Source organism: Pyxicephalus adspersus, chromosome 6 (genome assembly GCF_032062135.1).
Source record: "Pyxicephalus adspersus chromosome 6, UCB_Pads_2.0, whole genome shotgun sequence".
Taxonomy (NCBI): domain Eukaryota; kingdom Metazoa; phylum Chordata; class Amphibia; order Anura; family Pyxicephalidae; genus Pyxicephalus; species Pyxicephalus adspersus.
In genome coordinates this window covers 18,969,958-18,985,958 of record NC_092863.1, presented here as the reverse complement: position 1 = coordinate 18,985,958, position 16,001 = coordinate 18,969,958, and the positions used below count along the sequence as shown (strand labels likewise).

Sequence of the window (16,001 nt, the reverse complement as noted above, 5' to 3'; positions counted from 1 at the left end):
ACAATTAACATGTTCTCATCTTACGCAGATTGTCTTTACCAGTTTGTGTAGTTTCTACCCCTGGGATACTAAGTTTTGCAGCAATAGTACCAATGCAATGAGATAAATTAGAAAATGCATAACTATATTATTATATATAACTGTATATATGTAGTACTAGTCCGGAATAAATATATTACATCTAATACCATGGAAGTTTTATCAGACTGGCAGTTTGCAGTGACGAGTAAATCTTATCACATTTATTTGACAACTGTGAGACCAAGTTGGATCCAGTGAATCCAAAACTGTCTCTGTTTGAATTTCCACAGCAGATCACAAGAATCAAGTAAACTGGTAAAGGATGAATCACATAACATTTTTTTTTTCATATAATATGCCCTAAATTGGGGTTGTGCATTCCCCTGTTATCGAGTAATTAGGACAGTAAGCTAGCATGGTGATTGCCCGGCTGGAAGCCTTCCATCAGGTAGCGCTCTAAGAGGTCAAACAAGACACAGTCAAGGTGTTAAAGATAAGATAGACATTGACTCACTTAAAGATTTTTTTTTTTTATTTCCATTCAGCTGGGGAAATTTTGAGTATTTTCTTCCACAATATAAATGAAAATGATAAATGTCCAAGTCAAAACTGGTAACGATGCTACATTAGATAAAAGATGTTCTTGCATACTTTACCCTAGATAAAAATTATTTTTTGGGAGCTGGACTTAAGAAGGTTCAAGATCTTCAAACTGAAGATTGCCATTTCAAGCTTTCAACACCAAAACGGTCCATTGATCATCAGTTGGAGGAAATGTCAACAAGTTCAGGTATTGAATTACCTAAGTCAAGTAGATACTCATCTAACAGGTCACTGCTGTTTGATGGAGAACTGCTGACCATTTCATCAGATTCTGGACTACACTTACCGATCAGGCATTTCCAGGGCAGTGACACAGGTTCTTATGTCTACAATCTGGCCTGGTCAAGGCATGTTAAAGGACATTTGAGCAGTCACAGCTACTATCAGAACCAGATACCAGATGTATGAAATACCCTTTTATAACTCCACTGGACCCACAAACTTCTTTGCTTGTCATGCCCACAGATGGTGAAGCCACTGTGTAACATGGTGCTGAAGGTGAACCATTAAGTTCTAGAATGTTTTCAGTGAAATAAAATCTGTCATCGTTCTTTTTGTTCACTTGGGTTTGTCTACTTTCCATGGTCTCATTTGCAGTCTAATAGCCTCTCTAGCGATGGGGCCCCTGCCATGTCTTAGTGTTCATCTTTATACCAACTGGACTTGTGTGAGCTTGTTATGGGTTTACCCAATCAGCAAGTCATACTTGTTTAGTTTTTTTGTACTTGTTTGGTACAAATATCCCTAGTGTACTCAATATGTCTAGAGGGGGAAGAGGGCATGTGTCCTTTGTCCCAGGTTGCAATGATCATGCCTAAAAAGCCAAGACAAGCTCATAAATTTGATGATAGGTACTATCATCAAATTTAAATTTAGTACTTATCATCAAAATTAAGTACTTATTTGATAATAAGTACTTAATTCTGTGTAAGCCCAAACACTGACCAAAACAGAAGTTACCCAGAGTTTGCAACAACCAGGAGAACTGCAGGTGGAGCATGGGAAAGATGAGTATCATTGGGGGTAGCAAATAATTTTAGAACAATCTTTTTTAAAAAAAAAAAACAAAGTGGTAGACTCTCCCCATGCATACAAGAAAATAAAGATGAGAAACAAAAGATGATTAAAAACGTATTTGTCTTTAGTTTACTGCAGTTTTTGTTCAATATCACACTGCTTACGGATGACTTCCCCTTGGCTGTGACAGGTAAACTGATGACATTAAACCATCAACAGTAAATTGCGGGAGTTGTTAAAATGATTGCTTTACTGGATGTCTGACGGGCCAGAAAAAATGCTTATCTTTAGTTTGAAAAATAGGTGCTCAGTGCATCACAGTGTGGAACCTGCTTGATGGCAATAATGGGTCTTATCTAGCTACACACCGAAAGGACAATAACTTATCAAAAAAAATGGTAGACATTATAATATTGTACTGTAAAAGATATAATCACACGAAAACAAAAAATGTAACATTGAAAAATATATACAACAAGGCAAGTAAAGGAAACTAAAGGAAAATGTTCTTGGTTGTGGGTAAATTATAAAGAACAATTACAAGGTACCTAACTTTCCCCCTCTTTTACTAAAGATTGTTTTTATTGCTAATTTGGCACATTTGACCATTTCATCCTTGGAACCCGGTTATGTGTAGCTCCATTTACCTATACTGCTCCAGTAGTGTCTTTAGCAGATTTTTACTTTAAACACTCAAATTTAAAAAAAGTGAATTTTCCAATGCACAACATTTAAAAACAACCTGGTTTCATGTCTTGGTCAAATATGGTGCTAGCCATGCCACTTGGGCCATGCTTTGCAAGTAACACTAACAATCAAGCCATGATTTAAGGCATTGTTATAGTTCCTATTTATTTTGCTGCCTGAGCACACTGAAACTTGACTGGATCAAGGCTATGATATGGGAGATTCATAAAAAAGCCCACTTTATAGACCATGGATCTAATGAATGAGAGGTGTCCCAAGTGTTTCCCTGGGTCACAGATCACATGACACTCATATAGCAAACATCATAAAGTATTTCTTTTTCATATGGCTTCCATGTTGTTTCAGGGCATCAAGGCCATAAAACACCCATAGTCAGCCAGCAGAAATTTATATTAAAGGCAGGATTATACTGCAATTTGCTCCATTTTGTTTTATTTTTCTTCGGGTGCTATTGTGGAGTTTTACTGCAATGGCATTATTAGACCATGTGCCCGTCTACACCGAAAAATTACTTTGAATAAACTAACAAATTGGACAAACTGCTGATTATTAAGATAAAACAGATTATGTATATAAATCAATATACTAATCATGAAATAAGTTTTATTAACTGCCTATGGATGAATGAACAACATATTTTCCCTTTCACAGTAAATCTTTCTTTTACGCTGTATAATATCAAAAGATCTTCCAAAATCGGTTCAGCAAGCAAATTAAATGAGCAACACTACAACTTCTGTTTGAAGATTATTTTATACTACATTTTGCAAACACAATTTTTATGTTTATTTCAACAGTATTTCATGAAGTGTGATTCTATATCACAAGAATCAAAATTGTGGGTTGTGCATGTCGTTTCACATTAAAGAAAAGCTCTTCCGAGAGAAACATGGAAATTGTTAACCCACTTTCTTCCATTGCTAACCTAAAACATTAATGCAGATATGAACCAGACTATTCAGACTTTACTGGAATAGATTTTAATAGACTATAAAGAAGTCCACATGGGCAGTCCTCCATATATCAGAAAAGTGAACTTTAAACTGTACCATTTTCCTAGATATGGACATTAACATAAGTACACATAGGCAGTAACGACTCTAGACCAAGAAATTAGGAAGGGTACAAGGTAGAAAAAATAGGCAAGCAATGGCACACAAATCAGCCATACCCTTTGCATATTTTCTCAATGGTGTGAATTAATTGAGTTTGACTTGTGCAGTAAATAATGATTAGGGTCAATGCCCTTGTATCCACAAATATATATTTGCCTTACAGAAGAGCAAGACCCTTAGGATCAAATATAATTTTAAACACCCTTAAATATTACATATTGCATGCTTATTTGCTTGAACCTATCTAAAGGTGAATTTTAATTTTGGTTCTGAACACAGGGCCTAGGCATAGGTGCACCAGCCGAAATGGCTTATCCATTTTGGCTCGAAAGCCATTTTAATTTTTGCACTTATTTATTTTTTATCTATATTTTTTACCTACAGGATACAGAAGCATAATATTACTCATTCATACATTCTAAAGCACAAAGCTTTAAATATGTATCTTTTTTTATATTTTTATTTATTTATTTAATAAATAACCGTGGACATATGTGTATAGATAAAGGGAACCTGACAGACTGTCACTTCTGAACTCTTCATTAAAGAATGATAGCTTCCTGGCTTGCATACTGATGGTTTGGTTGCAATACTCTATGAGTCACTGACCCAGAACAAGTACAAATATCAGTATTTCTGACCCTTTTCCGCAGCTCATTTACAGCATACTTGTGGTAGACCCCTGTGTTAAAGGTACTAGCATTTTCAGAAGGAAGTCAATTTAAGAATCTGTATGTCTTTTTCCACATTATAGGACCTAACAAGTAAGATAGACATGCATTCTACAAAAATATTATGTCAAGTATAGTTAGTCTATTATAGGAATGCCATATTTTAACTGGAATAACAGAGATAATTTATTAAATAACTTACTTTCCTTCCGATCCATAGCTGTTCATACTATCTTCTATAGACTCATGGCTTGCTTGACGTACAGTCCGACTTGGCATCTCAACAGCAAGCCCAGTCTCTGTACTTCTCTGAATAGCACCTTTAAGCTTGCGCCCATCTTCTGAAACACACAAAAAAATATACCAAATTTATAAGCATGTTACAAAATATACAAATATTTAAAAGATATTTTTTAGGATGCACGAATAACCTAAATTCCTGATCCCATTCTATAGCTCATGGTAAATCTGAAATGTGTCAAAAAGTGTTGAAATAATTGTGCTTCCAAGAACTGCATTTTTTTTTGGCTACAAATACTATAATTCTTTTATGCCTCCTCAGCTGCAGTGCGACAAATGCTGGCATGTATGCAGTTGAGGTATGCATGTTTTCTTATACAAAAGCAATCAATTGGATCAATAATTAATCACATTTATGGACAACACCTTTAAAATTCAATGACTTAATTATGTTTCCTGTAAGAATGGATTTTTCCTGACACTCAAATGAAATGAGCAACATGGAATGTGCAAGGAGTTCCCTGCAACCATTAACAAGGACAAGGTGGTGGTGAAAGATGAAAATAATACAATTTGCCCCTCTGTGTAATCAAATTGTACTGTTTCTACAAAGTTACTGGCACTTTTAGAAGTGTCAGATCTCAAAGTTTTTCTGCTGTTGCTTTTGATTCAATCCAATACCACCAATGTCATAAGCATGTCTCTGCAGCTTTCAGAATGGTCTAGTGCAGGCATGGGCAAAATACGACCCGTTAGGCTTTTTTATCTGTCCCGTTGAACTCTCTCTCTACTTCAGCGGCTCGACTAAAGTAAATCCGTGGTCCGCAGCTCTTGCTGGTGCTCCTGGGGTCAGGAGAAGGACCCCGCTGGGGGGCGCACTGGCCAGAGCCACGGACCATGTCTCCTGTACAAATCCCAGGCTCGGGCAAATGGACAGAACAACCAGCTCACCCTCCCATCGCAGGCTCAGATCTGTGATGGGAGAGTGGGCAGGGTTATGCCATCATGATGTCATGTTCAGTGACACCTGTCTCTGTACCAAATTTTCGAACTCATTGTGGCCCCTGAGTCAAAAGGTTTGCCCACCCCTGGTACAGTGGGAGCATGCATTATTTTGTTGACCTGAAGCTTCTGATTTGGAAGGTGTTGGAACTCAAGTAAGTCATGCAAATCCACATTTGGAGGCACCTAAATCGGCAGTCCTGGCACCAGTAATTGTACTCTTTGCAATGGAAAAATTATAGACAAATTCAGCAAAATTGACTGTACATAAACCTGCTTTAGAGACTTCTGTATGAGTCAATTAAAATGAATCAATATTAAGCAATATTAAGGAACTTGTAGAATAATAGAAACTTCTATATTTGTTTTCTCCATATATGATGCCTTTGTGTATAAGTCTATCTATATAAGAGATAACAATATACATGTTTTTTGTTTTATATAGCTATTTGTTTACACATAAACAATAATACTTTAAGGTATCCATATAGTAATAATGTCTATGTGTACACAAATAGCTATATAAAACAAAAATGATATGATATATGGTTATAAGTAAATCAGACTTTTGCAGACTGAGCTAGGGAAAGCACTGTAAAAGCCAACTTAGCTTACACAACACAACATAAAGTATGTTCAGAATTCCAAAGACGCATCGCAAAAGTGACTGCTCTTTGTCTTCTGGGGCTGCTGATGCCAGATACAAGATAGCAATATTTAGCAAGAGGTCCAGGCACCCTTTTTCTAGGGAACCAAGTAAAAAAAGGAAATTGATAGATTAGACTAAAGCATTACAAAGAGTTTTTTTGTGAAAAAAAAGTTTTTTGTGCTGCAACACAAAAATGTATGTTTTCTTGGAAAACTGCAGAATAATGTCCTTTATAGCCAATAACAATACTGTTATTCTTAGGAACAAGGCCAATAGTTGTAAATCAGCAAGTGTTGGATAGGATTGAAGGAATTGAATGAAGCCCATTGAATATAAAATATGTATAAACATTCCTGTTCCTATTTCTGCATTATCCTGCATGGCCACATTATAATCTTCAAAGCCATTCCAACCACCCCCTAGCCCTGCCTATCCCAAGCTGCAGCTGGACAGCAGTTTTGGGGGGCAGCGCCAGGAAGGCTGCACACTTTTACGAGTAGTCAGCAGTTTTGTAGAGATGAAAGGGTGCTGGAGCAAAGCACAGTAGCAGTATTGCAAGGTCCTATTCTTTCTTGGGAATGGCCCAGGGAAGAGGTATTACGCTGGGGACCTACAAATACATTTTTATGCCAGTATGGCATGCAAGCGGATGACTTTCTGTGTTTAACAGAACCGTGAAAAACAAACAAATGATTGTAAGTCTGCTATAAATGTCAAGGAGAAATAAGTTGTCAGTACGGAAGTTCCATAAGCCATTATAACTTGCCAGGTCAGTACCCTATTGGAAACAATCATTTACTGGTCATGTTTTTTAAAAATTATTATTCGTATAGACAATGTCAATCCAAAGTTTGCTCAAAACACTGGATTCAACATAAAGAAATAGGAGTAAAAAAGATATAAAAGAAATATATTAAAAAAAATCAGAAATGCATTCTTCTTATATCTTCCTTTTGTAAACTGGTAATTTCTACATCTCCCATATATTGGAGAAGATCAAAGTCAGATGTGTTTGATATCCATCCTGGGTGACACTTATGGGTAAAACCATATATACAATAGAGTAATGACTCTAAAGAATTGGTAAATCTATTGTAGTTCATCTACGCATCATCAGAAAATTTCAATTTTTCATTCACCTTAATATATCTAGCAATAACAAAAATGATGCAGGCTCATCTTTGTCAGCCGGGGAAGGAAAATTCTCAGAATTTGTATAAATAGTATCTCATCTGATTACACTTTTTTCCCTTTACCGACAGCTCCAACAGATGACCAGTATAATGATAGTGTTTAATACAAGTGTGGACATTACGTATGAATTTACAGCAAACAGAAGGGCTAAAATCAATAAACAAAATTTGGAACGTAATAGCTTTGTTAAAACAAGCTGACACAGGTCGAAACATACAGAGAAAAGCACTACCGCTGGCAGTGTCTAGGGATGGCTGTACAATGGCCCAGTTATGTCATCTTCAACAATTTATAACCAAGTTAGAGAGAAAAGATATCCTTTTGTTTTAACTGAAACCTAAAATATGCATGAATCAAGGCAAAGGGAAAGGAAATCGAGTTTAAACAAAGCATATCACATAGTCTTTCTGCAAAATGTTATCTGTAGAGTTTTATTGGGAAGAGATCATGTTGCCATGTGTCTGGTAATTGGCAGGTATTGCAAGGGACAGATGGAATGCAGAGTCCTAAGTGCTGACATAGCAGGGACAACAAGAGCGCAGTACACTCATTACATGGCTGCTTAGAAAGCAGGAATATTTTACAATCCCATGTACTAATACATAATAACTCCCTAGTGCACATTGTAAGTGCTTTTTTTGCCCATGAGTTACACTTAGGAAATGTGTTTCTATCATCATCTTACAATGTTAGAAATAGAGGAGGTAATACCCAAGCATTTATTCTTCCTGTGATAGACGCTGCATTTTTTGGGTAAGGACTATGGTAATAACCAAGGTTAACAATAATAACAGCATTTTAAAAATTAACAAAATGCCTTAAAATCCCTTTAGCTTATCTATCCCATGTAGACAAAGCTTAGAAGTACTTAGAAATAGGTCAAGTTTAACATCTTTATAGACATTGTACAGCACCTTTTGGAAGCCACATAGCACAAAATTTACAGACTCTGGACCTTGCATGCATTCGTGGGGAGCTGTATGTCACTCAAAAGGGAAGAAATTTGCACCTAGAGTGACGTCATAATGCCAGAACCTGCCCATATCCCATCCCAGGTCTGAGCCTGTCCAGAGACACAACCTGCCCACTGCCGAGCCTGCAATTCATACGGGAAACAAGATCCGCAGCTCTGGCCGGTGCACCCCCCAAGCGAGGTCCTTCTTCTGACCCCATTGTGGGGTACACTGGCCAGAGCCGTGCACCACCAAAATTTTCTTGCGGACCACAGGTTAGGGACCGCTAGCCTCCGTGCTCTTGTGGCCCTGCTGTCAGACTAGACTAGTTGAGGACCCCTGTTATACAGTACAAAATACATGATGGGAGTCCTGCTAATACATTTTACATTTGCATTAAAAATTGGGATTCTTTAAAAGCTAAATACCCTGAAGAAAAAAATACATTTTACCACCACCTACATGACACCTTCTCTTGCATGGGCTATGTTTTTTTAGATGCACCACTGATAGTCTCTCTAAACCATTAAATGTTTATAATATCAAGGCTGCAAAGCAAAGGTTGCAAAATTGTTTAAACATCCAGCAGGACATTGGAATTTAAGTAAATTATTCATGTCCGACCCATCAATCTATGCCCAAATGCAACAGGAAATCACCATATTTCAGCCTTTATATGTCATAACCTTAAACATTGGATACAATTAAAATACAGGAGATGGCTGCATTAACCATTTTTTCATTACATGTGCCTCAATTACTTCTATATTACATATCTAAAAGAATGATTCACAAGTAACATGCAATTATTCAAAAGCTCTGTTTTGCATAGAAAGGTTACCCCTGGATACACATTTAGGGCTCTATTTATAAAGTATTGAATCTGATATTCACTGAGACATTCCCTGGTGGAGATTAATTTACTGCCATTGAAACACATTGAACTGAAAGATTCTGTACCAGATAACTGCTTTATAAGCAGACGCTTACTATTACTTATACAAAAGCTGGACCTCTCCAAAATAGCATATGTATATTTTTATTTAAAAAATATATAGATCTTTAATGCAATACCCAACATTTTTAAATATTGTAATTTTAATTATACATATCTGCTATGAAGCTAATTTTTTTTTAAGGATGCATTTAGCTTTACAAGATATGGGCACCTTTGCTAGTAGACATCCAATTTATTTTCCCAGTTATGTTCATTTTTCTTTCAATGTATAGCCTCCCGCATCCCTCCCCCCAAATCCATATGTCAATTCCCTTAGGTATCTTTTTTAACTGAGGTTCAAGTATTTTAAAAGAAAACTCACGTGTGAAACTAGATTTGGTATAGCCTGATCGTGGAAGAGTCACTCCATTAAAAACCAAAGAAAAAAATTTCATATACTTGTTGACCTAAGTTACAAAATTTGCACAAAAATGTGTCCCAAACAAAATTAGGAGAATTGTTCAAAGAAGGATCTGTTTCAAAGATTTCCATCTTCAGAGTGCAGGGATGTCTTTTCTCCCTTTTAGTTGGCTTTTCCCCACAACTCTCTTTCCTCTATGCCTCTTAAACCACAAAGAGTTGTCATTCTGTCGCTGCTAATCCACCAGTATGTTATGAATTTGCTAGTTTCATAAACCTGAATTAGCATGGACTCACAAACCCTGGAGCTTTTTTTTCCCTACCGCACCAGTGCTCAAAGGCAGTCCTTTTATTTTACTGATAATTTAATGTGTGCTTTTGGATAGGAGAAGAGATGTTTAATGCGTGCAGTAATTCAGCAAGCCAGACAGTATCATTTCATGCTCTGACATATTCTGGCAACAGAGAAATAAGAAATGTACATCTTGGTTATAATAAGATTTAATGCACATGAGGGATAATATTGATAACTCTCCATGAGATGGGTTAAGTAACATTATATCAGGCACTTACTTCAGGTATATATTTTACTCTGCAAGAATATTAAAATCTTAAAGCTTTTATTTTAGTTAAAGCAAGTGATTTGCAGATCTTTGTGTGGTTTAATATTTACCACCATTTCCTGATTAGAAATTCTGGTCCTGGAAACAAATTAACTAGAAACAGGACATCAAATTGGTGACATAATAAAAGCCATTTACTATTTTGCTGTCTGCTTGCTTGAATTGTCCAACACTATCTTTAGCTGATAATACAATCTAAAGCTTGTTGGGTATCAGTTCAAAAAAATGTTATTACACATGATTATTCTACTTATCTATTTCTTTGGTACTCCATTAACACCTCTTAAGCCGCATACACATGTGCAATTATTGTCGTTGGAAAGGATCTTTCACGATCCTTTCCAACGACAAAAGACTGCACGATGCATGAACGAGTTCTGTACATACAGCACCATTCTGCTCTATGGAGAGTGGAGGGGGAAAACAATGGAGCAGCACCCCGCCGGGCGCTCCTCCCCTTTTCTTTCATTAGGATTGTTCGTCGTCCATCGCCCGTGGATCCGCCGGGACGATCGTTTGGACGATGGATGACAGGCGCTGTTTACACGCCACATTCTCGGACGATATCAGCCCTGAGCTGGTTATTGGGCGAGAACCATTGGACGTGTGTACGTAGCTTAGGATTGTAAGCCCCTCTGGGCAGACTCTTTTCCTCCTCCACCTTTGCCATTGTTTATATCTGTCTATCATTTGCAACCCTTATTTAATGTACAGCACTCTCATTAAAATACAAATCTTTACTGGAATAATGGAATATATTTCCCAAAGCAAGTTACACAGTTACACAGAAAATTATCCCACAGAAAGTACACATTACAATACCAACAAACATGTTAAACATACATTGCTGTCATAGTAAAACACAGCACTGTATGTTACCCTAAAGACTACAGTACTATGGGTCTATTCAAACAATTAAAGTAGGTAAATGTAACGCTGGATGTAATTTACACCCCAAAATAAATTCCATAAATTTGTACTCACTGGATGCAATGATCTATCTAATAAAACATAATGAGAATTCAAGTCACAAGGCAAACATCATTTATGAACCGTGTAATCACATTCTGACAACAAAATGCATAGGTGTAATTTCCTGCATCTGTGCCTGGATCTGGCAGCCCCTTATCTATGCAATATGAATAGTTATACAACCAATTGATTGATGAGAGCAATTATTAGACTTATCTTGTATGTATAGTCATGTTCAGTGTATTACCAGGTTTTATTCCTATCATGGACACTACCAGGTTTTCTCTCACACCCCAAAAACATACTGGTAGGTTACTTGTCTTCCATCTAAATTGTAAATGTCATATCATTATGGTAGGAACATTAGATTGTGAGCTCCTCTGAGATACTGTTAGTGACATGGCAGTGCACTTTGTAAAACATTGCAGAAGATTACACTTAAAGCAGAACTTTCATTTAAAAAAATTACACTTACGTTTACTACCGCAGAACCTCAACAATTCGCTTCAATCTGGTCCTGCACTGTCCTGGATTCTTTCTTCATTTTGGTGCAAAGGAACCAGTGGGTGCCACCATTTTCCTCTTGCTTCTGTTTACGTCATCTGACCTCACGCTGTGCAGATGTGAGATCGGGTGACGTTTCGTCCTTTTATTTACATTGCCAGAAAAGCCCGTTTTCCGAGATGGGGCATGCGCAGAAGAAGCAGATACAAGCCTTCTGGGATACATGACGTCCCAGAAGGCTGCTCGTTTCCCATTCAGTCTTTAATGCTGCGCCATTGAAGACAGAAGGGTAGGGGCCTCCTCTTCTACTTTGAAATGTTTAGAAAAAAACACATTGTTTTCTTTATTTAAAAGGGTTATCTACCCTTTTACATAAAGTAAAAAAGTGGTCATAGGTCTGCTTTAATAAAAAAAACAACATTTAAGTGAACAATACTCTGAATTCATGAGTTGCCATGTCTTTGATGGATTAATAAGATGTAACCCAATGCTGTGAACACGTAACTGGTCAGAATTCCCTATTTGTAGCCTTTATGAACTTTTATGAAAGTTTATCAAGTCAAGTTTGAACTGTCTTAGCTGCCAAATGGAAGAATCAATCAAGTGCAATGTGACAATGTGAATTGGTTTGGAGGTGATTTTCAACATTACAATAGTACACTTTTTGCTGCCCACTTTATAATCTTCAGGACGCTTAGTAAAGTTGGATTTCATAAAACATAACAAGGACATGAACAAAGAGATGTGATAGATCATACACAATCTTTGCTTTGTAATATGAATTATCATTCAATTTTTATTGCATAGATTACACCAAGAGAAAAGAACCTACAAAATTCATTTTGAGGTGCAATATTTACGATGACTATGACCATGCTGAGTTTGTATATTATTTAACATTTAATTATAACATTATTCCACTGATTGATTAATTAAAGCACTGATTTGCCATTTTTTAGTGTTGAGCATGACTTTGCATAGTTGGCACCCAATTTCCCTTCCAATCATTTTGGATATAAAATCAGTGCTGACACAGCCTACCAGGTTCCATAAATTGTGCAACATTGTGCTTAGCATTTGTGTTTGCTGCAGTATTAAAACATAAATACAACTGTAAAAACTAATTTACAAAATGTAATCTAATTTAAATGTACAAAAATGTAAACGATATACAAAATGTACCGCAATGTCTATAGTCCTTTAGCTGTCAATCAATCCGATCCTAACTCAGGACAGGTATCACGGATGACTAATGAAATACTGCTAACAGTGAGAAACTATCAAGTCTGCCACAACTGTCCTGTGCATGACACTTAGTCACTCAGCACATGAACTTCTGGCACTACTGAACATGTAAAGCAATAACAGATGGGCTGTAGGAAAATACGCCCAATTTATCCATCATACTTGGAATCATTCCACAGTAGAGCTACAGATTTAGGATCAGCCCTTGTAAAATTTTAATTGGTATGTATATGAAAAGAAGAAGCTCGTTTAGATAAAAGGACAGCATTTGTGTCCCTAAAAAATATGTTTATTTTTTTATCAAATGCATACAGCTAAAACATAATAGTAATCATGTAGGAAAAGTAGGTACGTCCGTCCCATGTTCTTGGGGGTCTCTTACCAGGTTAAGAATACTAACAACAGGGCATCCAGTTGGTGCAATGATACAAAGTAAAATTCAGAATACTAAATGTCAAGGTTTGTAAAGGGATTGGAGCTTCCTGGGCTTGGGTTCTGCAATTTTCCTATTGTGGCTTACAAATGATGCCAAAAAAAAGTTGTACTTGGATCTTTAGGTAAATCCAGTTCAGCATCTGAGATTTTTTTTCTTTTATAATCCTATTTCTTTTTTTATCCCTACCAGGCTGGTGTGAGAATCACACCTGCCTACATGACTTTGAAAACTGCAGTTCACAAAAAGGAATACCCATTGCAAAACTTGGTCCCCAATACCGCAAAACTGTGTTCTTGGGAGCATTTTGTGACAAGATGGTGATGTTGGCATGGGACATTTTTTGACACAACCCCATTTACAAAAATCAGTGCCAGGAAGTCACACTTTTAGTTCTCCATACACTTAAAAACATTAACTTCCCAGCCTAAAATCTTTGCTCGCCAATAAACCAAATACTGGACATACAGCATGTGGCTGCTGTATGTTTGCAAACTCGCAAATGAATAAGACACTTTTCAAGTTTATTAGGATAGGAATTTAACCTATTTTAAATTCATAGGGGGACAGACGGGTTGTATCAAATTCTGTATTCCAGCATCATGCATTGGTTCTTTTGAAAAGGATGGATGGCTGCAGAAGACGAGAAAAGACCTAGGGAGGACTTTCCATGATGTTGTCATAAAGGAGGCCAAACTGACATAATATATCAAATTAAGGAAGAAAGGACAGGCTTTTTGGCAAAGGTAATTTAAAACAATTATAGTTTATTTCACGAAAGTTGCCCTAAGTTTAACATAGATCGGCTATGCTAATACCCTGGCTAGACAAAGTGATTCCTATACTTGTTTGGTAAATACTGAATCCATGTTACAGATAACACACGTGGTCAATAATATTATGGCAATTGCAATTTAGGTCCCTATACCCAACGCGTTTCGCTCAAAAAGCTTTCTCAGGGGATTCTTTGAGACTGCAGCTGTTTATAACAATGATATACATTCCATTAAATCAAGTCACTTGTACGTATGAATCGGTACAAGTACAAAAACAAAACACAAAAACAAAAATGTAAACATATCATGAACATAAACATGAACTAGACATACATATGCGCATAAATAAACATAAATACAATGTGAATTATTTGTTGTCATGTGATATAAGGCCAACAAAATCTGGCAATTTGGAAAAATGTATACTCCACTTACTGAAAACGTATCATAGAAAGGTCTATTGGAAAGGGGGCCCAGCCTTTACACCTTCCAGCCTGATGACAATCCTGAATCAGTAGAGGGACATACGTTGGAAGCTTCAATTTCTGCTTGAAAGGCTCATTTTGCAACTTAAAGGGAAAAAAGATGACCAGATTTGGAGGAGTAGTAAAGTGGCCAAAAAGTTGGGGATGCCATGCAAAGGTCCATTTATGCTGATGATGCTTTAAGAAAAGACTTGTGCCATTTGGAAAGCCCTGATACCAAAATGTCCACGCTAACTAGTTTTTATACATTTGCAATTGACTGCATACAAGCCAAAAAAAGCTTTACAGTATTCCTGTAAACCACAAACATTTACAAATATTCTACGCAAATTATCAATAAACCTAATTTTACAGGAATAGACCAAAGTCTGATGGCACGGGCCTGCTGTGACAAGCTGCAGATGGATTGCCACCTACAGGAGATTCTGGGGACATTAACCTCAATTGTATCCTGTTTCCTTTTACAGAACACTCCCACACAGCAGATGTGCTTACTAATTGCTGCTTGCTTGGTTCTATTTTTCAATTACACTGTGTTTGGATTTGCTGAATACTTCAAAGAAATTGCTTTTTATAATTGCTGAATTTTGTTTTACCACGCAGGGTAGTTTCAAATGTAAAAGAATGATCAAAAAATATTTTTAACATCCAAAATAGTTTCGGGGCTGCTAGTCTTAAAACTGTGGAGGCACATCTTCTCAAAAACATAGAATGGTGTCCTCCTTGATGGACCTACATATATTAGTTCATGCCTAATGGATTTAACATACTTTAATGCTCCAATGGACCAGTTTCTTGTTTACCTGTAACAGTAAATGTTTAGTAGGTATGTGTTGTTTGTTCCTGTGGTCTTAACCTGCATCACAAACCAACTTTTTGTTTTAGAAGATATAATAGCCAAGCTGGCGGCACCAGAATGGACTTAAATTACAGAGAATACTGGGGCATTTCTGTGCTACGTCTGGTATTCACCAAGGTTGTTCAGACTGCTTTTCCAGTTCACATTCACAGCAAAAGTTAGCCTGTTTTGGAACAGGAAAGGTTAGGGATGTATCAAACACATGGGTCTTAGCAGACAATATATATAGCAAAGGAGTGCCATGGGTATGACAGTGGGCAGTATGTGTAGGAGATAAGGGTGAAAGGTATGATGGCGGAACACAAAAATCAGGAGAGGGTGTGGAAGATATGCAAGGGTGGTAATATATCCAGGAGTGTGGTGTGTATGACCCTGAGCAGTAGTGCAGGAGAGGAGTGTGAAGGTGTATGACCCTGAGCAGTATGTGCAGGAGAGGAGTGTGGTGTGTATGACCCTGAGCGGTATGTGCAGGAGAGGAATGTGAAGGTGTATGACCCTGAGTGGTATGTGCAGGAGAGGAGTGTGAAGGTGTATGACCCTGAGCGGTATGTGCAGGAGAGGAGTGTGAAGGTGT

At 37.1% G+C, this 16,001-nt stretch overlaps 1 protein-coding gene across 1 annotated transcript in view; it reads right to left on the bottom strand.

The window, feature by feature from the left end:
* The window catches only part of RIMS4 (regulating synaptic membrane exocytosis 4), a 99,822-nt gene that overhangs the window by 43,478 nt on the left and 40,343 nt on the right, over nucleotides 1-16,001 (bottom strand). Inside the window, exon 2 of the mRNA XM_072414851.1 lies at nucleotides 4,338-4,476. Within this exon, the coding sequence (XP_072270952.1) occupies nucleotides 4,338-4,476 (139 nt within the window). The remainder of the gene's footprint in view (nucleotides 1-4,337; nucleotides 4,477-16,001) is intronic.